The sequence below is a fragment of the Mustela nigripes genome, chromosome 14, assembly GCF_022355385.1.
Source record: "Mustela nigripes isolate SB6536 chromosome 14, MUSNIG.SB6536, whole genome shotgun sequence".
In the NCBI taxonomy this organism is placed as follows: domain Eukaryota; kingdom Metazoa; phylum Chordata; class Mammalia; order Carnivora; family Mustelidae; genus Mustela; species Mustela nigripes.
The window spans coordinates 31,476,455-31,504,441 of NC_081570.1; the positions used below are offsets into that span (position 1 = coordinate 31,476,455).

General features: G+C 37.3%; 1 protein-coding gene across 8 annotated transcripts in view; it reads right to left on the reverse strand.

The window, feature by feature from the left end:
- Positions 1-27,987, reverse strand: part of SCMH1 (Scm polycomb group protein homolog 1) — a 170,439-nt gene that overhangs the window by 103,672 nt on the left and 38,780 nt on the right. For 4 of the 8 annotated variants that reach the window (XM_059374323.1, XM_059374322.1, XM_059374328.1 and 1 more), the window contains 3 exons: positions 16,903-16,971; positions 16,451-16,474; positions 7,389-7,459 (listed from right to left, as the gene is read on the reverse strand). In XM_059374323.1, the coding sequence (XP_059230306.1) occupies positions 7,389-7,459; positions 16,451-16,474; positions 16,903-16,971 (164 nt within the window). Of the gene's footprint in view, positions 1-7,388; positions 7,460-11,096; positions 11,166-16,450; positions 16,475-16,902; positions 16,972-25,832; positions 25,963-27,987 lie in introns of those variants that run through there. The other 4 variants (XM_059374324.1, XM_059374325.1, XM_059374327.1 and 1 more) reach the window with 3 other exon arrangements.

The following is a 27,987-nucleotide window of genomic DNA, read 5'->3' on the forward strand; positions in this document are numbered from 1 at the left end:
TTTTTCCCTCCCAATCTGTTTATCTTTAATTTTCCTGTCTTATTACAGTATCCAAAACTTCCACTATGATATTGTAAAGGAGTGGTGAGAGGAAATATCCTTGCCTTGTTCCTGATCTTAGCAGGAAAGCTTCTCATTTCTCACCATTAAGTATGATGTTAGCTATAGAATTTTTATAGAAATTATCAGTCTGCATAACTATTCTGATATTTATCCATGTTGTTGAATTAATCAATAATTCATTTATTTTTATTGCTGAGTTCATGTTGCTAAACATTTGGTATTTTTCCAGTTTTTGATTATTACAAATGCATCTATGAACACCCATGTATGAATCTTTGTATGGAAAATATACATATATTGCTGCTATTGTAAATGAGAGCTTCTATTCCATTTTGTCTTCTATTGAGTTACTTTTAACCATAGTACTGAGATATAAAAACGTTTTTTTCCAAGTTAAACATGTATTATTCAATTCCTAATTTAGTGATTTTTTTTTGGCTGAGTAGTTTGTTGACGTTTTTTGCCAAACTATATTATAAAGTAATTGAATCATTTTATGTTTTCACCAGTAGCTTATGAAAGTTCCATTTACTCCCCATCCTTGCCACTATAAGTTTGGTGAGTCCTTTTTGTCAGAGACATTTAAATAAATGGATAGAGATATCTCATTATCATTTTACTTTGTATTTCCATAATGAAAAAATGTTAACCATCAATTCATGTACTTATTTGTCACCCACATATTTTCTTTGGTGGTTGCTCTAATCTTTCAATCTGAATCCTTTTCCTTCTTCCCTCACTAAAAGCCTCCCTTCCTCCCCCCCACCCCCACTTTTTTTTTTTGGCCTGGTCACATTGGTAGTACAAAGTTGAATGGAAATGGCAAGAACAGACATCCTTGTCTTGTTCCTGACATTAAGGGAAAAGCATTTAAACTTTTACCATTAAGTATGATAGCTTTAAGATTTACATAGCTGCCTTTTAGGGCTTAAGATTTAGGAAACGCCCTTCTATTTCTTTCTTTCTTTCTTTTTTAAATTTTATTTATTTATTTGACAGAGAAAGACATAGCAAGAGAGGGAACACAAGCAGGGGGAGTGGGTGAGGGACAAGGAGGCTTCCTGCTGAGCAGGGAGCCTGAGGCAGGGCTGGTTCCTAGGACCCTGGGATCATGACCTGAGCCAAAGGCAGATGCTTAATAACTGAGCCACCCAGGCACCCAAATGCCTTTCCTTCCATTTCTTGTTTGTTGAGAGTTTTTATTAGTAATGGACATTGGATTTTGTCAATGCTTTTTTGCATCTACTGAAATGATCACACTTTTTCTTCATTAGTGTGTTCATATGGTAAAACACTGATTGACTTTTGAATGTTTAATCAACCTAGCATTCTTGGAATTAAGTTCCACCTGGTCATGATTACATATTGCTAGAATCAATTTCCTAGAATTTTCCTTAGAATTTTTACAAGTATATTCATGTGAGATATTGCCTTGTGGTTCTTTTTTTGCAGTATCTTTACCTGATTTTGGTATCAGACTAATACTTGCCTCATAGAATAAGCTGGAATGTATTCCCTTCCCTTAAACTTTCCGGAAGAGTCTGTGTAGAACTTGCATTACCTTTTCCTTAAGCGTTTGCAAAAATTCACTAGTGAAGTCATCCAGGCCTGAAATTTTCTTTATGGGAAATTTCTTAGCTATGAATTCAATTTCTGTAACAGCAAGTGTTATTCAGAACTTTGGTAATCTGCGTTATTCATGAAAATTATCCATTTCAATGAAGTTGTCAAATTTAAAGGCATAAATTTCTTCATTATATTCCTTTATTAGTCTTTAAATATTTGTGCAATGAATAGTGATGCTACCCCTTCCAATTCTGACATTAGTAATCTGTTTTCTCTCTTTTATTATTGATTAATCTGGCTAGAGTTTTATCATCGCAAAGAATGCAAAGATTGCAAAGAATCAGCTTTTGGCCTCAATGATTTTCTCTATATTTTTCTGTTTCTTCTATTATTGGTTTATGCTCTGATCTTTATTATTTCCTTTCCTTGCTTACTTTCGGGTTAACGTGCCCCTTTTCTCCCCTCATTATTTAAAATGGAAGCTGAGGTCACTAGATGAAATTCTTTTTGGTATCAGTATTTAGTGCTGTAAGTTCATTGTAAGGACTGCTTAGCAGCAATCCACAATTTTGAAATTTTCATTTCCATTTAGTTGAAAATATTTTCTAATATCCCTTTTTATTTCTCCATACCCAAGGGGTATTTATTAATGTGTTACTTAGTTTCCAAATATTTGGAGGTATTATTTTCCAGATAACTTAAAAAAATTTTTTTTATTTTTTCAGTGTTCCAAGATTCATTGTTTATGTACTATACCCAGTGCTCCATGCAATACATGTCCTCTTTAATACCCACCACCAGGCTCACCCATCCCCCACCCTTTCCCCTCTAAAACCCACAGTTTGTTTCTCAACAAACTGTGGACACAGTTTGTTGTCCACAGTCTCTCATGGTTCGTCTCCCCCTCCGATTTCCCCAACTCACTTTTCCTTTCCTTCTCCTAATGTCCTCCATGTTACTCCTTATGCTCCACAAGTAAGTGAAACATATGATAATTGACTCTCTCTGCTTGGCTTATTTTACTCACCATAATCTCCTCCAGTCCCGTCCATGTTCATACAGAAGTTGGGTATTCATCCTTTCTGAGGGATGAGTAATATTCCATTGTATATATGGAGCATATCTTCTTTATCCATTCGTCCGCTGAAGGGCATCTTGGCTCTTTCCACAGTTTGGTGATTATGGACATTGCTGCTATGAATATTGGGGTGCACATAGCCCTTCTTTTCACTACATCTGTATCTTTGGGGAAATACCCAGCAGTGCAAATGCAGGGTCATAGGGTAGCTCTATTTTTAATTTTTCCAAGTAACTTTTTGCTATTAATTTTTAATTTATATTCAGTGTAACCCAAGAAAATACTTTTTATTACTTATATCCTTTTAAATTTATCAAAACTTACTTTATGGTCCAGAATATGGTCTAACTTGGCAAATATTCTGTGTGCACTTGGTAAGAATGTACATTCTACTGTTGCTGAGGGTGCTCTATATATGTCAGTTAGGTCCAGCTGGTTGAGAGTGTTAACGTCTACTGTTCACTTGCTGATTTCCTACTATGTGTTCTTTACTCATAGACGGGAGTATTAGAACCCCATCCATAAATAAATTTAGGTTTATTCATTTCTCCTTATATTTCCTTTTTTAAAACTTTTTAAAAAAGATTTATTTATTTGACACAGAGAGAGATCACAAGTAGGCAGAGAGGCAGGCAGAGAGAGAGGGGAAGCAGGCTCCCTGCTGAGCAGAGAGCCCAATGTGGTACTCGATCCCAGGACCCTGAGATCATGACCTAAGCCAAAGGCAGTGGCTTAACCCTCTGAGCCACCCAGGCGCCCCTCTCCTTACATTTCTATCATTTTTTGCTTCATGTAAAAATGTCTGAAACATTTTCATGATGAAATTACCTTTTTTATCTTTGGCAGTATTCTCTACTCTGAAATAAACTTTGATATTAACATTGTCATTTTAGTTTTCTTTTCTTTTATTTATTTATTTGACAGACAGAGATCACAAGTAGGCAGAGGCAGACAGAGAGAGAGAGAGGGGAGAAAGCAGGCTCCCTGCTGAGCAGAGAGCCAGATTTGGGGCTCGATACCAGGACCCTGGGATCATGACCTGAGCAGAAGGCAGAGGCTTTAACCCACTGAGCCACCCAGGCGCCCCAAACATTGTCATTTTAGTTTATAGTGGTTAATGTCAGCAAGGTACACCATTTTCTATCATTTTACTTTTAACGTGTTTGTGTCTTTATAGTTAAAGCATAATTTCTTGGGGTGCCTGGGTGGCTCAGTGGGGTAAAGCCTCTGCCTTCTGCTCAGGTCATGATCCCAGGGTCCTGGGATCGAGCCTCGCATCAGGCTCTCTGCTCGGCAGGGAGCCTGCATCCCCCTCTCTCTCTCTGCCTGCCTCTCTGCCTACTTGTGATCTCTCTAGCAGATAAATGAATAAAATCTTTTTTTAAAAAAGCATAACTTCTTGCAAGAAATTAAATTTTGTTTTTTTATTTAATGTGACAATCTCAACCTTTTAGCTAGAGCATTTAGACCATTTATAACTAATTTGATTACTGATATGACTGGATTTAAATCTAACATCTGTTATTTATTTTCTATTATTTTAGTGGTTGCTCTGCTGTTTATAGTAAACAAGTTTAACTTATCAGTCTATCTTCAAGTAAATAGTATAGCAAGAATCTTACAAGAATCTTAAAACAGTATCTTTTAAGATGTCCCCTCTCCTGGGCATTTATGTTATACATTTTACTTATTCATCTGTTATCACCTGTACAATACAATATGATTATTACTATTTACATGATTATCTTTGTAGAGATTTAAATAGTAAGGATAAACACCTGATGTATTTGCCCTTGTAATAACAATTACCAGGGACTCTCATTCCTTTTTACAGATCTGTAATCCCACCGGGTATTATTTTTTTTTTTAATTTTTTATTTTTTATAAACATATATTTTTATCCCCAGGGGTACAGGTCTGTGAATCAACAGGTTTACACACTTCACAGCACTCACCAAAGCCCATACCCTCCCCAATGTCCATAATCCCACCCCCTTCTCCCAACCTCCCTCCCCCCAGCAACCGTCAGTTTGTTTTGTGAGATTAAGAGTCACTTATGGTTTGTCTCCCTCCCAATTCCATCTTGTTTCATTGATTCTTCTTCTACCCATTTAAGCCCCCATGTTGCATCACCACTTCCTCATATCAGGGAGATCATAAGACAACTATCATATGATCCACCGGGTATTATTTTTGAAGGTCTTTTGACTGGGTATAGAATTCCAGGTTAAGAGTTTTTGCTTTTGGTACTTTGAACATATTACTCAACTTCCTTAGCTGCATTGTTTCTGACAAGAAAATATAATGTTATTCTTATCTTATTTAACCTTTATGTAAAGTATCTTTTTTTCTTTGGCTGCTTTTAAGATGTTCTCTATTGCTAACTTTGAGCATTTATGATGATATGAATTAACGTAGTTTTCTTGTCTTTTATTTGGGGGGATTCATAGAGTTTCTTCAATTTGTGCATTTACAGTTTTCCTCAATTTTGGAAAATTTCTAGCCATTTTATCTTCAAATATTTTTTTCTGTCCCTCATCTCTTCTCTTTTGGGCACTCTAATTACATGGTCTATGAAGTTACCCCATGGAAACTAAAGTTATCCTTTGGCTCACTGATGTTATTTTTCATCTTTTTAATATTCTTTTCTCTCTTTGTGTTTCATTTTGGATAGTTTCTACTGCTATGCCTTCAAGTTTACTGATCTCTTCTGCCATGACTCCCATCCAGTATACTTTTCATTTTGTACTTAGCAGTTCGATATGAGTCTATTTTTCATGTCTCTGCTTAACTTTCAAACACATGGAATACAATTAAAATACACGGTTTATTTTTTTTAAGATTTTTTATTTATTTATCAGAGGGGGGGGGTGGAGAGAGCGAGCACAGGCAGACAGAGTGGCAGCAGAGGCAGAGGGAGAAGTAGGCTCCCTGCTGAGCAAGGAGCCTGATGTGGGACTCGATCCCAAATGTTTTTGTCTGCTATTCTAAGATCTATATAGATTCTGGGTCTGTTTCTTTTTTTCTTTTCTTTTTAAAGATTTATTTATTTGACAGACAGAGATCACAAGTAGGCAGAGAGGCAGGCAGAGAGAGAGGGAAGCAGGCTCCCTGCCGAGCAGAGAGCCCGACGTGGGACTCAATCCCAGGACCCTGAGATCATGACCCGAGCTGAAGGCAGCGGCCCAACCCACTGAGCCACCCAGGCGCCCATCTGGGTCTGTTTCAATTGGTTGATACATTATTCTGCTCATGACTGATTTATGTTTTCCTGCCTCTGACATTTGACTTTTACCTGTTGGTTGCTGGTTATTTTTGCATTTCTTCTTGTGCTCTGTTCTTAAATGCACTTAAGTTATCTGAAAACACTTTGATCATTTTGAGTCTTGCTTTTATGATTTGTTAGGCAGGTCCAGAGAAGTGCTCATTCTAAGGCTAATTATTTCCCACTGTGGAGTAAGACTGTTCCAAGTTTTCTGACCCATGACACATGAATTATGAGGTTTTCCAGTCAAGCCGGTGGAATCAGGCATTATCCCCAGTCCTGGGGGAGTGTGAGGCTCTATTCCTTATAATACCAATCCTGTCAGATGGTTTTTCTCTTGGCTTTGGGTAGTTTCCTCATCTGCATATATGAAACAACATCACTTTGCTGAACACTTGAAGAGGTTTTTCTGCAGATCTCTGTGCTTTTCTTTCTGTGTAGCTCTCTCCTCTTAGGCACTCTGTCCTCTAGATTCTAGCCATCTTGGTTTCTCCTCTCAGTTCTGTCTCTTCAAATTAGGGAGCCATTGGCCCAACCTGGGCTCTTCTTCTATGGGCCACAGTCTTAAAACTCTCTTAAGGAAGTAAGCTGGGAAGTCATAAGGGGCTTAGCTCATTGTTTTTCATTACTCAGATATCACTGTACTTGGCTGCCTGATCTTCAGTAACTTGAAAACTACTGTATAATATACTGTCTTTTATCATTATTTCTGGTGGAAATATGAATTTAGTCCCTGTTATTTCAAATGAGCAAAAGTCCTGGATTTGTATTTTTATTTAGAACACAGACACAATTCAAAGTGAAATGCTGATAACTTGAGGAAATAAACACTTGACTAACAAAGGAAGAAAGGTATAAATAACTTCCTGATGTTTAGCTCTGCCTAGCACCAGTATACTTTGTTTACCAGCTTATCATGTGCTGGGATAGGCAACATTATCTGTGCATTCTGTGGGACACTCACCCCTATATGGGAAGGTCTGAGGAACCTCTAATAAGGTCTTAACATACTCTCCAATGGAAGTTGGTACCAGTATTCTTATGGGGAGGGAAGACTGTGGCCAGGGTGTTTCATAAAGAGAAATGAATATTGTTCCATTTCCAAGCACTGTCTACAGGCTATAACTCTGCTTCCTAACTGTCTGAATTAAGAGCTTTCATAAAAATTAGGTATTGTTCCCAGGAACAAAACATAGCTTCAAAGAGGTTAAGAAAGGAAAAGGTGTTACTTGGGATGAAGTTGGAGAGACTGTCTACTGCCAAAATTCATGAATTTTAAGCCTTGAGCTGTATTCTTCCCACAGAAGTTTATTCTGGGGCCTTCAGGTGAGAAGTCCAAGGGCTTCTTTTGCTCATGTCAGGATCAGAACAAACCTACTTGCCTCCCACCTACTAAAGATGTTGAGAATCAATTACCTGCTTGAAGCAATGGACAGGCGCTGGGACTGAACATGTTTCTTTTAGGTATTTGTCCCAGGTAAAATGACCTGTAAAGGAAATAGAAATCTCTATCACAGTCAACTTCCTAAAAAATGCTTTTGGGATATAATCTACTCTAAACATTAGGCCATTTTTGGACTTGCTCTGAGTGTAAGAAAAAAACTTATTTTCCCCTATTGGGCTCAAAAGAGTATTAGGGGTAGAAATCTAAGTAACCTGAGTGGATCATTTCAGATCAATGTTTTAAAATCATGGTCTGAAGATGACCTTCACATGGTTTTCATGTTAGTCCCTAAAGGGATCCAAAATGCCAGAGTGAGACATACCAATATCTCATAGAAGTGTCCAGGAAGCTTTGGACAGCTGAACAGAAGACGTAGAGAGTGGGTGAGGAGAATCCTTCTGAACACCCTGTCTCCTGTTGAAGAGATCCCTTAATACCATCAAATGATAGCTTTTAACACCCAGTACAGTTGGATCCCAGCCTCTCAGCTTAGAGAGAATGGAGGAGAGAAATAGGGTAAGATGGTTTGATGGCAGCAAAAACGAGAATGAGTGAGATTATACTTGAATCCTTGCTCTCTCTCACGCACCCCTAAACCACTCCCATTCTTGCCACAGCTGCATTGCTCTGAGTTGCAAAATGACAAAGATAAGGTAATTTACAGAAAAGGAGGTCCTTGTAGCATTTCTGAGAGTAACTAAGAATAAGTAAGGGAGTCTACAGGATCTTTTAGCCTCTTGAAGTGGGCTTTAGAGCCTCTCAAAGTTTGAGAAACACTAATACCCACCTAGAGGTGACCCCATGATGGTGCAGGGAAGATCCCAGAGACTCTCACAAGCTAAAACACCATAGCAAACCAACATTTCTTCAAGTTTCCTCTGCAGTGGAGCAGCACAGGGCCACTTTGGACCATATAAAAAGCACTAGATGCTGGGAATAAAAATGATTCGCTGAATGATGAAATCTAAATCACTTCAAAGATGATGCCAAGACTTTAAACTCTATTGACTTTATAGCTTCTATTTTAAAACTGGTCGCTTTCCCACCATCCTTAAGCAAGCCAAACAGATTTGGCTGGATCACAGTCAGTTCTGAACCACTTCATGAACTCGCCAGTGATTAACTATCTAAAATATAGAGTCCATAGGGTAAATGAGATAGATATTTCCTGGAATCAAGATTGGAGGAGCTTATCAGAATGTAATAAAGAGTATGCACTTATCTGAAGAATCCTTAAAGCAAGGAATGAATACAGTTCATTACTATTTGCTGTTAGGAAAAGAAAACACTACAAATTACTATTCCATTCTTACAAATAAAGGATTAAGTCCAATAGCAAGTCTGGGATTTGAGTGAACTGCAATTCTTGAAAGTCCAGCATCTATGGCCACACTGTCCATTAAAACTTTCTGTAATGATAGAAATGTTTTGTGTCTCCAGTTAAGGCAGCCACTAGCCACACATAACTACTGAACACTTGAAATGTGAACGAGGAATTGAAGTTTAAATTAATTTGATTTAATTTAAATTCCTACATCTGGGTAACAGCTACTGTATTAGTGCAGATCCAGAGGTTTGGTCAGTCCAAACCAGTTTGGGTAACTGCTTGTAGTAGCTTGAGCTTTGACCGCAAGCACCCAAGAGACTGGTTTTAAAAATTATGGCAGCATCAGGGGTACCAAAATAATTAGGATATTAAATGCAGTTCTCTATTACACATCAATTATGGTAATCAATCCCTGTTATATAGGCAAGAAACCTCACATCTTTCTCCCTATAGAGAACACCCTATTACCAACTGAATGAAAAGGAATCTCCTTGTTAAAAAGCAGTTCACCCACTGTGATTGAACCATACCTAGATTAGCGTTTTTCTTAAATTTTACTGCTTAGGCATCCTAAGGCTTTGTCTCTTAATTTCAGGTAAACTGAGATGAATTGACTTTTTCTGACACAATAAGAATGCCTGAGCACCTGCTGTAATGCCCATAGTGCCATCAAATCTACTACATCTCCAACTACACACACACATACACACAAATAGGACAGGCAGCAAGGTGCAGATCAGGGAGAGGTTGGCAAACTTTCTGTAAAGGACAAGACAGTAAAAATTTTACTTTTGTTGGGCCACACAGTCTCTGTCATAAATACTCAACTGTGTACTGTAGCCTGAAAATGGCCACAGGCAGTATATATATGAATGAACAGGGTTGTGTACACTAATACTTTATTTATAAAAATAGGCAGTGGGCTGGATTCACCAACTCCTGGCATATTATTATTGATTCCCAAATGTTACTTATCATCAGACTCTCCTAAATAATTTTTCTCATTTCTTTAAATAGAGTTTTAGGCCCCAGCTTCAGAGGTTCTTATTCAGTAGGCTTTGAGTGTGGTCTGAAAAATCCGTATTTTCAAAGGTTCCCTAAGTAATTCTGATTCACATCTGTGTCTTGAGATTACTGGTGTAGTTAGGAGCATGTAATATTCAGAGTCAGAAGATGCTGGATAAAGTCTTGTGTGTGTGTGTGTGTTTTAAGACCTTATTTATTTACAGGTGAGAGAGAGAGAGAAAGAGAAAACATAAGCAAGGAGGAGGGGCAGAAGAAGAGGGAGAAGCAGACCCCTGCTGAGCAGGGAGCCCAATGCAAGGCTAGACACCAGGACCCTAGGATCACGCATGACCTGAGCTGAAGGCAGACACTTAACCAACTGAGCCACCCAGGCGCCCCTAAAGTCTTATTTCTATAACTATCTTAGATAAGTTATTTAATCCGTCCAAGCATTAGTTTACTCATCAGGATGGAGATAATATCTATCATGCAAAATTGTACATGTACGCACTCATTCATTCAATAAATATTTATTAAACTTCCAAGTACAAAGGCACTGTATTAAATGTAAGAGGAACAAGATAGACATGGCTCCTAAATTCATAAAGCTTGCAGTTTAGTAATAAGCAGCAATATTAAATAAATAATAACACAAATAATCTGGTACAATTATGATCAATGTAAGTTAATGAGGTGGTATAGGTTGCCTTGAGAATGCAGAATGGGAAAAATCTAATCTGCTACAGGGGTCAAGGATTACTATGAAGATTAATATTATTAACTCATTTAAGTATAATGTTTTATCATTTACAGAGTGATTTCAATTATTTATTCAATTGATGTTTGAATATTCCTCTATGTGCCAGGCAGTATTCTCTGTACTGGCGTAAGACAGGAGGTTCCTGCCCTCATGGAATTTACATTCTGGTGCATGATGAGGCACAATTAACATATAACCAAATAAATAAAGTAATGAGTGATAAGTATTTGAAGGAAATAATGTACTACACAGAGGCTGGTAACTATCTTAAATGGTGAAGTTATGGACAGATCCTCTACACAGGAAACACTGGAACTGAGACGTTACAGGTAAGAAAAAGCCAGTCATCTCACTTATATTACCGAATAATGTTTATGAAAGTTTTCTTTAAACTCTAATCCGTACCACTTGATAGTTATTATTAGGAAGTAAAATCCCTGCCGTGAAGAGAATTACACACTACAGAGAAGTAAAATTCCCCAAAATTGAAATTCCCCAAAATGTAAAGCATAAGGATCCAGCAAGGTGAATGCATGAATCCTCTTCTCTAATACTTATTCATTCAACAAATAGTTATTGCACACCTACCATGTACCAACCCTAGTTCCAGGCACTGGTGATATATAGCAAAGAATAAAATAGCCAAAGTCTCTGTCCACAGGGAGCTTACTCTCTAAGGGGGAAGAAAAACAATAAATAAACAAATAAATATATGTCAGTTGGTTTAGAGGGCAACAGAAATACTTTTTATATGGCCTTTTTCAAATAAAGAAGAAAGCAAGGTAAGAGGGAAACAGTGCTGACAGGGGTGTGTGTACTATTTTAGGCAGATGGTTAAGAAAGGCATCTTGATGAAGCAATATAAAAATTGAGACCTGAAGCTCCCTCCAGCCTTTGCTTGAATACTTCCAAGGCTGAAAACCCCCTTATTCAGTTATTACTCAACACTACAAATGGATAGACTTTACCCTTTATAGTTGGGCGAAGTCTGCCTTCTTCTAACCTCTACCCATTGGTCCCGGGCATAATGCATACAATTTCTTTCTAAAGATGTCCCAAACCCCTCAAATGCTGCTAATCTGATCTGGTTATATGAGGCACCTTCACCCAAGCTGGCTACTATCTGGCCACATTTCTCTACAATAACTCCACCCCATTCCACCTTAAGTACAGAACCCAAATTCCTAAGAGAAATAAAGACAATCATAGTCTTTAGATCAGAAATCCTACTCCAAGATTACTGTCTGAAAACTGTTCCATTGTTTATATGTGCCATAATTCACATTAGTTAACAAAAGTATTTGTTAAATAATCTCAATGGTTATTTGAGTGTTTTCTAATTTTTGATGAGTATTTTTGTACACACATCTTTTAACACTTTGAAGATTACCACTTTAGGGCAAATTCCTAAGGGGGGATTAATTAACAAAGAGCAGACATATTTTATATTTTGATACAATATAATTCCTACCAGTAGTGCTTAAGAATATGTTTGTTATAGTCTTTTTCTTTAATTTTTTTTTAATTTACTTGACAGAGAGAGTACAAGTAGGCAGAAAGAGAAGGAGAAGCAGGCTTCCTGCTAAGCAGGAAGCCCAATGCATGGCTCAATCCCAGGACCCTGGGATCATGACCTAAGCTGAAGGCAGATGCTTAACCAACTGAGCCACCCAGGCGCCTCTGTTTCTTACATTCTTGCTAAAACTGCTTTAACATTCTCTACACTTGTGATAAATCTTACCAGAGAAGAAAAAAAAATGCTGTTATACTTCTGTATGCAATTCTTTGATTACTAATAAAGTTAAAGATCTTTTTAGGCTTATTAGTCTATTTGTATTTTATTTAATCATTTTTCACTGAGGTATTCTTTAGTTTTCTCAGATTCTAAGAGTTCCATGTAGATTAAAGATATTCGTCCTTTGCCTGTCATGTATGTTGCAGACATTTATCTCAGTCTGCTAGGATTTGCCCTTAAATTTCTCAGTCTTGTTCTTTATGACTTCTGGCTTTCATATCATGCTTTCTTTACTTCAATTTATAAGAAATATTAACCCAGGTTTTCTTCTAGGTTTCATTTTTTTTTTTTTACATTTAAATGTTTGTTCTATTTTGAATTTAGTTTGTGAGACAGATAAGACAAAGATGTTGATTTCCTTTCCACCTCTATTCAATAAATGTGCTCATCACCATTTATTGAATAAATCACCTTCTCCCCACTGATTTGAAATGTCACTTTGATGGCGTATTAATTTCTTATATACATTTGTGTTCTGCCCCTCTCATCAGTCCATTCCAGCATGAGGAGCACTTTGTTTCCTGTAATTTCAAAACCAATCTAAACGGAGCAAGTACTTTTCATAAGGCATACCCTCAACCATGCTTTCTTGGCACTTTCAAGAAAGTGATTAATAAGTTATGGCACAGCCAGCACTAACAAAACCAAGTTATTTCAAAATGTCCAAAGTTTAAGTTTATGAGATACACAGTGCTGTTCATTATCAAAGCAGTGTCCATAAGCCTTTTAGATCAGGGGTTTGATAATTTTTAATGAATCAACTAAAGATAAAACACTACGCAAAAAAAAAAAAAAAAAAAAAAAAAGTCTGACTCTCCCTGTTTCTCAGAACAAATCCCATTTCCCAGCTCCTGTAACATCCTATTCACATCTTTTATTTTCATACTCTTCACATCATACCATCATTATTATTTATTTAAGTTCTTTACAGATAGCAGCTATCTTTATTATTGTTTTTTAAATCCTCACTGATTCATTAGTGCCTGACACTTAACACAGGCTCCATAAAAGTACAGTGAATGAAAGTGAGTGAAAAGAAGAAGCAGGTATGCCACAGTGCTACTCTGTTCTGGACTAGTGAAATCATACCTGGGATACTACATTTAGTTCTGGGAGCTATACTTTTGAGAGGGACAGAATAAACCAAACCCTAAATGGTGGCCTAAGTGGTGAAGGGACACAAAACCCCATCACCTGAGGAGCAGCTGAACGAAGGATGAACATTCAGCATGAAGAAAAAAGCAAAGTCTTGGAGCCATTTTTCCATCTATCCATCCAGCAACTATATTTATCGTGTATATCAAAGCACTGTGCGGGGTGCTAGAGATACCCGATCAAAGTATTGTTCTTGCCCTCACAGAGCTTCAGTGAGGGGCAGAGACTAAACTGCCAACTGTAATAAATTATGCTAAGTGCTGTGGTTGGCTAGGAGGGTGCTACAGGAGGACTTGTGGAAGGATCCCCAGAGGAAGTAACCTCTCCTCTTCTAAGTTAAAGGTAGAAGGATAAGCAGAAATCAGTCAAGGAGAAAGGAAATTCTTCTTTTTTAAAAGATTTATTTATTTACTTATTTGAGAGAGAGAGAGAGCACAAGCGGGGGATAGGGGGAGAGACAGAAGCAGACTCCCCACTGAGCAAGGAGCTTGCTATGGGACTCAATCTCACGACCCTGAGCTCATCACCTGAGCAGAAGGTAGATACTTAACTGACTGAGCCACCCAAGCGCCCCAACTTATCACTGACTGAGCCACCCAGGCACCCTGAGAGAAAATTCTTTAAGGAATATTATTTAAAAAAAAAAAAAATTTTTTTTTTTCCAGACTGAAAGAAAAGCATGTATAAAGGGCCAGAAGTAAGAAAAGGTAGTTTTAAAACTGAGTATTTTAGTATTGCTAATCGGCAGAGTTAAAAAACAGTAGTTGAGAAAAGAGGCTTTAGATCAAAGTGGTGTTCAGGGGCCAGAGAACCTCCTACACCATGTTAATGAGAAGAGGAAACACGGAAGGTTCTGGGGGAGGAGGCAATCTGTCTGCAGTGTGAAGGACAGACTAGAGGGAAACAAGGCTGGAGGCAGGAAGACTAGTTAGGAAGCTATTCTAATAATCTAGGTATGAGATGGTGGTTCTTCAACTAGGAAGGTAAGAATGGCAGGGAGAAGGCAGTCCCTAACACTTTCTAATAATTAGAGGCTGGTGAGTGAAAAATTGGCTAAAGTATTCTATATTGCCCTAAAAGTTGTAAGTATGATAGACAAAATTTACAAAGAAACAGATTTTGGCCCAATAAATATTTTTCTGAATATGAAGCAAGTTTCTGAGGAGGCTATAAGTCTCCAACAAATTTGAGGAGTTCAAGACAAGGCATTTTTATAAGATACTCAAAGTGTCCAATATTGAAATGCTGAGCCAAGTTAGATTATTTTGAGGCCTCTTCCAATCTCTGAAATTCTAGAAATCTACTGAATTTCATTTCAATTTGATATTTGGGGTTGCTCTCCATGCTCAATGGGGAAATGAAATATGCAGGATTAACTCGACAGCGGCTATGCCTACCTACACCTGTGCTATGTTAGCACAGCCTCTACTCCTTGCACAAGGAAAAATATACTTTCAAATTTTATGAGTATCCACTTTTCACAATCCCCTATCAACAAAAGAGACTGTTCACAGCATCCCCTGTCACTGAACCATATGGAATTGTCACCATTCATACTAGCAACAGAACCCACACCAGCGGCAGCTCTCACTGAGTACCTTCCATATGCCTACACCATGCCATACAGTGTTCACTATCTCTCATGTTCATTATAACCTGAAAAGTAGGTTTTATTCCCAGTTTAAAGACAAAGAAATAGGCTCAGAAAGACTAACTTTCCCAAAGTCACAAAACTGGTAAGTGGAGAATAGGGATTTGAACCAAGACCTATCTGAGTCTCATGTCTATGCTTTTTCTACCATATACCAGTGCCTTAGAAAGCTTGAGGCAAGTTTGAAGTCGTTAAAAAGTGATTCTCATTTATTGCTTATCAAGTGCTAAGCCCTTTACCTGCATTATTTCATTTCATTCATTTCTTCAGCTCATGTTCATAGAATGCGTCACTTCAAAGAATATTCCAAGATTTGACTGAGAGTTATATCTAAGGCTAATCCCTCAACAGAATGAAAATAACAATCCCCCAAAGTTGGAAAGTATTTGAGAGTATTTTAAGATGCTTTCACATCCATTAGCTCACATAATCTTCTTAAAATCCCTGTAAAGTAGGGAAAATGGCATTATTATCCCCATTTTCCAAGCTAGAAAACTAAGGATGAACATCACAAAGTTCCAAAGTGCAGCTGGCTTTCAAAGGATCCAGGAGTTCTCACTCCTAGTCTAGTGTTCTGCACTATCTTCTTTGTCAGTGGCCAATAAAAGTAATGTTCTTGGAAGAAAAAGCAAGAGGGAGCATAAAGACACTGATAATAATAGAGCTGAATATGTGAAGCTGCAGTAACAAAATATACAAAAATATCTGAACAAAAACCAATAAAGGCACTAGGATAGTCATACTTATGTTACATAGAGAAAGACTTTAAGGGACTAAGACGACTGACATTTGTTTATGTAGAAATCCTGAAGGCTGATTAAGAATGATTAACATTATTTCTCAAATCCTAGTCCTGAGATACACCCTGTAGGGATGAAAATTAAATGAAGTAGCAGTTTGACTCTTGTTATTTCAACTGCTAATATTTCTGATTGTATTTATTTTAAAAATTTAGAAGATCTTTAGATTAAACTTCAGTTCAATATATCTCATGAATAATTTCTCTTGGGAAAATCCCTCCAAGTTCTAATTTACGGACAGTCAGGGTTTGCATTAGCTGTGGATTTGGTGAGTGAAGAGAAGCTTCCCGTATGGGCCTCCTTGGACTCTGTGTAATTAACTACTCTCCCCTCCCCATCTTTGTTAGCTTGGTCTGTGCCTCCTGATAAGGAGGGTTTGGCCTGACAGCTGAGAGAACTGGCTGCCTGGGCTCCAGAGGCAGCCGAGCAGAGGACTCGTTACGCATGAGAGAGACAGCACCGCGTTCTTTTCCTAGTCACACTCTAATCTCTGGTTTGGTTAGTACCCATATTCAACAGAAATACAAGAAAGAAATCTTACCTAGTTCCAAGATGTCAGTAGCTTCTATTAAAGAAAAAAAACGTTACAGCATAAGTCATTGTGACAAACATACCAAAAGGATAAAAAGGTGACATTCTGGGGTAAAATGAAGACTTGAGAGTTTGTGTAATCCAACCCTCTCATTTTAAAAGATACTGAGTGTGTTATTAGTGCGTTACTAGTAGTTGTGGAATATATCACCCAATTCTGCCTCACTCCCAAGGCTAAAGTCTAAGATGATTTGGAATTATCTGTACTCAGAGTCTAAGTTTCCTGATTTCTGGTTTAAAATAAAGCAAACTGCTTTGGACAGAAACCTCTACAAACTATAATATTTGCTTGTGTGTTAGCCAGTGAGTGTTTTGTACCACAGACCTCTAACAACAAAGGTTTCATGGTAAGAGATGTCAGATTAAATTTTCCATGCTACACAGAAGTTTTTGTTTCCTTACCTTGATATTGGGATGCAGACTCTGAAAGGTGACCATATTTGTGTTTTCTAACCTCATTCCAGTCTATATCTGCAGGAAGAGAGAAAACAGTTATGTGAAAAGGAAATGCAAGATTCAATAATTCTCTAAGAGTAGGTATTCATAGTTTTTGATAAAGTAATCCACTTCTGAGATTGTATACTAAGAAAATGCTCCAAAATACAGAAAAAAGGTTTTATTTATAAAGCTTCATTTGGTTTAGTAATAACAAAAAGGGGGGAAACTTAAATGTTCAGAAGGCTGATTAAGATATCATATCAATCACATGACAAAATATTTTGCAGCTATTAAATTTTTACAAAGGTGACATAACAAAACAGGAAAATGTTTAAGACATGATGTTATCTGATAAAATATCAGATCAAAAATTATATTCATGAAATAATCGCAATTATGAAAACAAAGTACACCCTTGCTATGGACTGAATTGTATCCAACCACCCCCTGACATTCTGATGTAACTGTATTTGGAGATAGAGCCTATAAATGAGATCATTAGGGTGAGCCCTAATCTGATAAAACTAGTGTCCTTAAAAGAAGAGGAAATTTGGACACATACAGGGACAAAGAAAAGACCACGTGAAGACAGGGAGAAGACTGACATCTACAAACCAAGGAGAGAGGCCTCAGAAACAAACAATCCTGCCTATAACTTCATCTCTGACTTCTAGCCTCCAGAATCATGAGAAAATAAATTTCTGTTTAAATCACCAGGTCTGTAATCTTTGCAGCCCTAGCAAATTAATACAACCCTACAAAGTTATCACTAGAAAAAAAAAAAGAAAAGCAGCAAACAGAGCAAATATAAACATCTGGTTATCGTTAGGTGATGGTCCGGTTTCCCCCCCATCTTCTAATCTCATTTATTTTTGCATTTTTTATAAAGAGGATAAGTTACTTATATAATGTAAATACATTTTCCTTGTTTGAAACTTTAATCTACTGACCCTATCACTTTCTCACCATCCATTACCTATCATGTTTTTACTTCCCTTCTTAACCAACTCAGATCCTACTGTCCCTCATTAAAAACACTCCTGGGCAAACACTCTTAACTACCTTCCACTTCTTTTTTTGGGGGAGGGGGTCATATTTGCCTGGCAAAGCCTCAGTCTTAACTCTGATTAAAGCCACTTATCCACCTATATACCATGCCTACCCCCACGGCTCACAAGTACTAAAGACAAACAAATACAAGCTTACTGGACTCACTTTAAACTCGTGGCCATAATTCTCAAATGCCACTTAACACCATCTAGAAATCATACCACATTTCCCTACTGTGTTTGCTTTTCCACCTTCAAAAAAAATTCATATATTTTTCCCTCACTTCATACTCCAAATATTCCCTCCCTCACCTTTACTCTTAGGGATGATGTTAATTCAGTGTTCATTGAGAAAACAGAAATAAGGGATAGGAACCTTCTATATGCCACTGTTTTCAGGAAGGTACAGACCTGATCATGTTTAGTCCCCCGTGTACCGTATAAGAGCTGGTCCTCAGTTAGTGTTTAGTGAAAGAATGAATCTACTCACCATCATTCTGTCTGACTGCCCTCCTATTGCTGTGGATGAAGTGCCTAGTTTTTATCGAAAGAGAACGCTCCAGTTCTCATTTCCTCTCATCCTCTCAAGGACTTTGTAAGTATTTCTTTTCTAATAGACCATTTGCACCTGCATTCTTACTGCTCCATCATCTATAGGCAAACTGAAGAGTATCATGCTAAGTGAAATAAGTCAAGCAGAGAAAGACAATCACTGTATGGTTTCACTCCCATGTAGAATATAAGGAATAGTGCAGAGGACCACAGGGGAAGGGAGGGAAGGCTGAATGGGAAGGATTCAGAGACGGAGACAAACCATGAGAGACTCTGGACTCTGCAAAAACCCTCTGTAATTGAGGGTTACGGAAGGGAGTGGGGTAAGTGTATGGGGTAACCAGGAATGCGTATTAAGGAGGGCACGTGATGTGATGAGCACTGGGTGTTATACACAACTAATGAATCGTTAAACACTACATCAAAAACTAATGATGTACTATATGTTGGCTAATTAGACGTCATAAAAAATAAAAACATAAATAACAAAACAAAACAAAAACCAGACAAACACACAAAACAAAAGAACACCTCCCCTCACTTAATCCCACATATATCCCTCCCGCTATATCCTTCTATTTCTCAGAGGAATTTATTTTAAGATTTGTCTATACCCATTGCTTCCTTACTTCCTCACGTTATTTCCTCATTCAAACAGGGTTTTTCTGTTTACTATTCCACTGAGATCATTCATATATCTAGCATTGGCCTCCTCTTGGAATTCCATGCTTACGTATATGACCACCTATAGGCTGTCTCTACAAGGTTATCAAATCAGACACTTCAAACTTAACATGGCTAAAACAGAATGCTAGCTCTTGCCAATCTGTTCTTCTTTTTTCTTTAGTTTTTATTTAGATTCAAATGACTTAATTTTTAAGCATTACCATAAATTACTCATAATTTATGTATGTTAGTTAACATACAGCGTAACATTAATTTCAGGTGTGCAGTACAGCGATTCAACTCTTCCATACATCACCCAGTGCTTATCACAAGTGTCCTCCTAAACCCCCATCATCTTTTTCACCCATCCCCCACCTACCTCCCCTCTGGTAACCATCACCTTGTTCTCTACATTTACGAGTCTGTTATTGGTTTGTCTCTCTCTCTTTTTTCCCTTTTGCTTATTTGTTTTGTTTCTTAAATTCCACATATGAGTGAAATTATATGAGCTGGAGATGCCATTTATTGGTTTGGGGAAGACTGTTCCTCTTTTTGTTTCCTCTAAACCAGTGAATAGCATCTCCATCACCGAGTTGCTCAAGCCCAAAATCCCTAAAGTTATTCTTGATGCCTCTACTTTCTTCACACTCACATCCACTCAGTAAGCTCTGCTGGACCATGTCCCCAACCCATTTACCACTCTCATCCCATGGCTCACATTCCAGTTCCAGGCACTGTCCCTCTTACCTGGGCCATTCGAACAGCCTGCTAACTAGAATTCCTGTTTCTACTCTTGGCTTACTCCAACCTATTCACCATACAGGGCTCAGAGTGAGCATTTTATTTATTTATCTTTAAATATTTATTTATTTATTTTAGAGAGAGAGTGAAGGGAGGGGGAGAAGTAGTGGGAGAGAACCTCAAGCAGACTCCCCACTGAGTGTGGAGTCCAGTTGGGAGAGGGAGGGAAGGCTCGATCTCAGGACCCTGACATCATGAGGAGCCAAAATCAAGTCCTATGCTTAATGGACTGAGTCCCCCAGGCCCCCTCAGAATGAGCATTTTAAAAGACAAAACATCTGCTTAAGCATGGCTTCCCAATAGCTCCCCAATGAGTTAAGGTTGCCTTGCCCAGCTATGCAGTATTCGGCTGATCTTGCCCCATATGACTTTTCCCTTTTCCACTATACTCCAGTCACATTGGCTAGTGTTCCACCCAAAGTGTTTGCCTTCTGGATCCTAGTAGGATGTCCCCTGTCTTTCTAGTAACTGCCACGTTTGTTCTCTAAATCATGAATAAAGATTGCAAACTTGATCAGGCTAAAAAATTGCTGACAGAGACAAAAGATATTAGGGTATAACTTAATTTATATTTAAATTTTCAAAAATTATTTTTATAATTAGAACATAGTCTTAAAAATTAAATATACAATATATATTTCATTTATGTACAAGTTTTCACTCTTCTATTGCTTATGTAAAGATGAGCTACTGGTATACACAAAACAGATTTAGGAGCCACAATAAATAGAAAGCAGGCTACAAGATCACTAATAAAACTAATAAAACAATTCAAAAGCAACCAATACAATTTAGGAAAAATATATTCTAGTAAAGAGAAAAAAAAACCAGACTCAATGATTAAGCATAATGAACAGAATAATTAAAAAACTTAACTGGCATAAAGCCATCAAATAAGGCCCCACAAGACAATGAAAAAGGAACTTCTGAGAAAAAATATTTGAAACTCCTCACACAAACAAGTGGAACCTGGAAAGCAGTCCCCCAGAGAAGAAAAGGAGACAACTACATTCATTACAAATGACTTAATTTTTAAGCATTACCATAAATTACTCAGAAGATTAGGGAATCATTCCTATATCAATTCTTAAATGAATTAAATGAATCGATCAATTCTTAAATTCAATTCTTCAATCAATTCTTAAATGAATGAAATTGTTAAATGAACAGAATGCTGCCTCTGATAGAATTCCACACATAAAAGAAAAGGAGCTCTTTTTTTTTCCCCCAAAACATTTTAAGATTAATGGCCATGTTTCAAAATACATTATGATATGCAGCTACTATTTTTAAATAACCAGTTTTATTTTATTCTCTCTCCTCAGGCATATGCTCTCTCTTATTTCTTCTCTGGTCGTCCTTCTCCCAGTTAACAGCGACAAATCAGAAACCTGGAGTCCTCCTTAATTGTCTTCTCTCGTCCTCTGGCTCCAACCAGCTATCAAAATCTGTCAGCTCTTCCTCTGAAATTACCGTCTCCTCTGCTCCTATTCTGAGTTTAAGATTTCATTCTCTTTCACCTGACAGAAACAATTACTTCAGTCCCATGTGGGACCCCATCCCTCTCTAATCCATACTCAAGCACTCATTTTCTAAAATACAGATTAAACTTGTCACTACTCCTTTAAAAGTCTTCAAAGATCAAACCCCAGACTGTCTCCATAATAGACATGCCATAGCGCTTTCTGCATCTGGACTTTACCCCCCGCCCCCCGCCCACTTCTCTACTTGGAAGGTTCCTATTTATTCACCATGGTCCAGGATAAATGTTACTTCATAATGGCTTTCTGGCAACTTCCCTAAGCAGAGCACCATCTCTATCTCCCACTTCTATACCTGCTCCACAGTGTCAGAGCTAAATGCTACTAATCTAGTCAGTATTCCAGGGGCTTGGTACACAGCAAGCACTCAAAAAAAGAAAAAGCGGGGGGGGGGGGACAGGAAAAGAACAGTGTCTTTTCACCAAACTCAGAAACAGTTATGCAATGTGAGAAAATCACACATATTAAGAAGTCAATGTTTAAATGCACGCTTTCACCAAGACAATTTTGACATATAAATGGATACTTAGATACAGAATTCATTATAATTAGATATCAATTATTTATACTAAATAAAGCATAATTTAAAATAGATCACTGAAAATTTCAGATAATAGAGTAGTGATTTATATATTGATTTTGGAATTTTTTCCATACAGATTTACTATTTCAATACCTAGGCTAATATTAAAAATGTGCTTGCTATCATTAAATGAGTACAGAGTTTCAGTTTCAGTGTTGTGGGATGAAAGAAGTTCTGCAGATGAGTGGTGGAAATGGCTGCACAACTATGTGAATGTACCCAATTCCACTACAATTAAAAATGGTTAAAATGGTATATTTCAAGTTTATGTCTTCTATCGCAATTTTTAAAGAGATTTTATTTATTTATTTGAGAGAAAGAAAAAGAGCAAGAGAGAGTGCATGAGTGGTAGGGAGGGGCAAAGGGAGAGGGAGAAGCAGACCTCCGCCCCCATTGAGCAGGGAGCCTGCAAAGTGGGGCTCGATCCCAGAACCCCAGGGTCATGATCTGAGCTGAAGGCAGATGCTTAACTGACTGAGCCACCCAGGTGCCCCTTTTATCACAATTTAAAAAACTCAATTAATAAAATAATGGACTTGCATTTCTGGGATGTCCGGAGGCTCAGAGGTTGCCATACCAAATCCATTTCAGATTCAACTAACACCTATCATTACCACATACGAGGCCCAGAACCAGGCATTCTCATACAGATCATCTCAGGTATTACCAGTCTCTATTTGCAGGTGAAGAATAAGACTCTGCAGTTCAGAAAGTTTAACAGTGCCATGGGGGGGCAATGGTTGGTCAGGCAACAGCAAGGAAAGATACGCAATAATAGTTCACAGATAAAAAACTGAATTGAATTAATGCCTGAATCCTGTTTCTAAAGACTTATTAATTCAACAAACATGTATTATCTGTTATTAGTAAGGCACTGTTGTAGGCACCGAAGATAGATCACTAAACAGATAAAAACTCCTCCTACTCATGAAGCTGACATTCTAAACCAGAGGTTCCAAAAATGTGATCTTTTGACTGGAGGCATCTGCAACAGCATTCATTGCACGGAAGCAGGTTTCAGAATGAGACTTCCTGGCAGTGAGAACCATCCTGCAAAGGACGAGTCACTCATTCTCTAAAGAGCACAGGCGGAAGGCTGGATGGCCACTTATCACCAAAGATGCTGAAACTTTTCCAAGCTGAGAAGGAACTCATGGGTTGGAAAGGGATTAATTACATAAACTTCTAAGATCCTATTCAATCCTGGAGTTCTATTTCACTAAGCAACAAACAATATTATGAGATAGCAATGCATCCACACCTTGTGTACATGTGTTTGAGCACATGCAAACATCCCAACTATGAACTATTTTGCAGTATAAATTATGTCTCATTCTCCTTAACATCTCATGTGTTTCAGTCCATGAAATGAAATGAATGAATATAATGTCATAGGTTTAAAAGACATTGAATTGCTTCCTATTAAATCTTGTTCAATTTGACATTTAAATTCTATTTCCAATTGACTATTTTTTTTAAGATTTTATTTATTAGAAAGAGAGAGAGAAAACACAAGTGAGGGAGAGGGAGAAGAAGGCTCCCTGGTGAACAGGGAACCTGACAGTGCAGGGCTTGATCCCAGAACCCTGGGATGACGACCTGTGCCAAAGGCATATGCTTCACTGACTGAGCCACCCAGGTGCCCCTCCAATTTGCTATTTTCAAAATAATCCTCTAAGGCCTTTCCTACTGCCAGATTGAAGTTATATTCATTCACTCTTTAAACAAAAACTCTTTGACTACACATTGGTTCCAGCCCTGTGCCAGGTAATGGGGGATTCAAAAAATAACAAGGTACTCTCCCTTCAGTCTAGAAGAGGGAGAAAGATACCTAAGTAAGTGTGATAAAGAATTATAGGTGCTACATTAAAAGTATACAGGGGCTAAAAAGGTAAAGGAGAGGGGAGGGGCCAGTTCTATCTGGGGAGAGGGTGGGAGAAGAAACTAAGGCCATGGAAAAGGAACTGAATCTTGGAGATGGAGTAATAAGAAAAGTGTATCATAGAGAGGGAATAATGTAAAGAAAGAAACGGCGCAATGAAGCATTATGTTAGATCTGCTCTGTCCAATATGGTAGCCACTAGCCATATGCAGCACCTGAATATAGTTAGTATGACTAAGGAAGTGAATATTTAATTTTGTTTTCATTTTTTATTAATTTAAATTCATAACTGACACTCAATACAGTTATAGGGAAAAGTTTTTTTTATTAGTTTCATAGGTAGAAATTAGTGATTCATCAGCTGCATATAACACCTAGCGTTCATTATATCACGTGCCCACCTTAATGCTCATCACCCAGTTACCCCATCCCCCTACCTTGTCTGGAATAAAACTGGGTATGAGTATCTACTTGTTCAATTGAAAATTGTTGAAATCTAAATGCAGATCAAGTATTTCTGACATAACTTGGTGTCCAAATTGAGATATGCTATAACTGCAAAACATACACCAGATTCTGAAGGCTGAGTATGAAAAAAAGGAATGTAGAATAGCTCATTAAGTATTTTTATATTGGTTATGTGTCAAAATAGTATTTTGGATACACTAAGCTAAATAAAGCATATTATTAAAATTAACTCCTCTGTTTCTTCTTTTTTTTTTTTTTTAGTATATGTGCTGCCGAAGCGAGCACCCTCTTGTTTCTTCTTTACCTTTTTCAATGTGGCTACTAGAAAATTTAGAATTACATATGTGACTTGCGTTCTATTTCTGTTGGACAGTGCCATGCTGGGCAACTGTAGTCCAATGTGGCTGGAGTGGAAGGCATGTTAGGAGGTATGCTAAGAAAAGTAAAATGTGGTCAATGTCAGTGACTGTACTTTTTTTACTATAATAGAGAAGGTAGAGAAGGTAGATCTACAATGAGCAAAAAGAAGCCAACGGGCAGAGAAGTAGAGGTGAGCGACAGAGGAGAAAATATACTAATGGCTTATGGGACCTTAGTTCTGAAGGCTCAATACACCCTTGCTTTTCACATGGCTTAGTTGTTCAACCTCTCTAGTAATTAAAAGAATCCTAATTATTTAGATGTAGGGATAGAAGAAAAGGCTTTAGAGAAACTCTTGTGATTTTAGTGGCGAGTAGAAGAGCAAATTTAACTTAATCTCAGGTAAGACAAATCATCCCATCTCAGAAAATCCCAAGCAAAGGATAAAAAAGGGATAAGACATAATAAACCAGAAACCTATGCCTAAAATAGAGATTTTTATATTTAAAGATTCTTGATAAGGTTCTTAGTTTCTTCTAAATTTTCTTTAGAATCTAAACTCTGAAACTTATAAGTTGTTTTTATTAAATCCAACTAATACTATTAAAACTATCACTATAAAAATAGCAAGAATACGTACCTTCATGAAATGGTTGTTAAGTTTTAATGACATTTAAATACTTAAATGCTAGACAAAGTGTCTAACATGGTGCCTAATGTAGAGAACAAATTCATTAAATAATAGTTTTCTTTATTTTCTTAATAATCTCATGTGTGGCTGAGCTGTTACAGGAATATCCTTAGGAATTTAAAAAGCAAAACTTCAATTCTTTCTATGACCTGAAAAATTGATGACAAAATAACAAAAGACATTGTGGCTAAAAGAAATAGATAATGAATGATATAATTAGTAGTGAGGAATTCCTTAGAATCAGTCCTTACTAAATCTCTTAATCCCTCTTAATTCCAGAATAGGGTAAAAAGATACTTACCACTAGGCTGCATAGTCAATGGACTTAAAACTGGTCAGGGAATTAAGAAGTTTTGGATTTATCCCTGGATCCACCAATACCTTACTCTGACCTCTGACAAGTCAGTTTCTCTGTATGTTAATTTCTCCATCTGTAAAATGGGGGTGGAAGGAAGGAGGACACTTATTACCCCTTAAAGTACTGAGACGTGTTAAAAACTGGCTACATTATTTAAAAAGTAGGACATTTAGATAAATCTTACTTGGTTATTAGAGTATCTCAGGGTCGGACAGTCCCTTATAGCAAGGACCACTGGTTTAATTTAACTAACCTAAGCCCCAGTCAGTATTCACAGAAGTCAAGAATACGGGGATCTGCTACATTTGGTCCCATGCAAATACTGCATATAAACGTAATTTCCAACTAACCAGGTTAAGCCAAAAACTCAAAAGATACTAAAAATCCATTAACATGGTATTATGGACTGAATGTGCTTCCCCACAATTCCTATGTTAAAGTCCTAACTCCCAATGAGACTGTATTTGGAGATAGGACTTGCAAGGAGGTAACTAAGGTTAAATGAGGTCATAAGGGTGGGGCCCTAACCTGTTCTTATAAGATGAGAAAGAGACATCAGAGATCTCTCTTTCTCCTTCTCTCTCTCCTTCTCTCTCCACAGAGTAAAAGGCCAGGTGAGGACGTGGCTGAAAAAGTGCTTGTCTGTAAGCTGAGAAAAGGCCTGACCAGAAAAAAACCCTGCTAGCATCTTGAACTTGGACTTCCAGACTAGAAACTGTGAGAAAATTAATTTCTGTTGTTTAAGCTACCCAGCCCTAAGACACACACTTGTCATAGGACAAGTGAGGCTTTAGTCATTCTTCTAGGGCCTGCTTCATGTGACACTATTCAGTTTCCATGTTGCCCTAAAGAATCTTTACTCTTTATCATAGTCTGACTGGTAGTAAAATAAAGCAAAACAAAATAAAAACAAAACAAAACAAATACCAAATTGGAAGTTAAAATTCTATCCTGTTTTGAATGTCAAATGTATTTTCCCTTAAAGACTACCTTCTCTTAAAGAGTTTAGGCAGCTAACTTAATTGCACAGAGCCTCAGTTTTCTTATCAGTAAAATAGGGATGATAATCCCAACCCTACTTGCTTTATTAGGTTTTTGTGAAGAATAAATGAAAAAAAAAAAAAAAAAGGCCTTAAAAGCACATAATACAGTTAATAGGGATTAAGGAAAAACTTGCTGTTTGCTAGCTTTCTCAGAGGGAAAACTGAGATCCTGAAGTCATACAATGTATTTACAAAGAGGACACAGGATATTAGAGCCTCCTATTACTAGTTAGTCTCTAAGGATTCAAATACTTAGTTTTTTTGAGTATTGACTCTAAGGAATATCTGCTAGATTTACTCTACTTTTCCTTTTCTCCCCCGGCTTCCTCGTACTGTGGACTGGAACCTTTAAAAAAATTACCATAATGCAATCTTCTTGAGGGAAGTAGAACTGTATTTATTTATTCCAAAAGACTGTAATGACATTAAAAGGCTCTGGAGTAAGAAGAGTAACCTGAATCCTCAAAACGCACGTCTGGAGCCCTAAAACATTAAGAGGGAAATCTGTGGAACATCCTAAAAAATATAGCCTCTTTGATTTCTGAGAAAAGACTACAACATAACAGACCAGTAAAATAAAGCAGTGCTGTCCCATAGAACTTTCCTTGATGCCAGAAATGTTCTGTATCATCTAATGGGCAGCCACTAGCCACATGTGGCTCTTCCGCACTTCAAATGTGGCCAGTATGTCTGAACAGTTCCATTTTTGTTTGCATTTAATTTTTATTAAATTTAAATGAACATATGTGACTGGTGGTGACTGTAGTGGATAATACAAGATCTAGAGGATGTAAAGATTCTGGTATTTCTGGAAACCCTTGAGAGAAAAAAATATGTAGCAGAAAATTTACAAGTCTATGGAAGTATCCTTTCAACACATGGTAAAACAATCATAGTAGGCCATCCCCTGAAGCAAGGAAAAGTAAAAGAAATTCTTCATATGTTAAGAAAAAAATTTAGTTATAAATTATCACTTATATAGTAACAATAATTATTATTAACATTATATAGCTATTATTTTTAAGTGTTTACTATGTACCAGATATTGTGCTAAT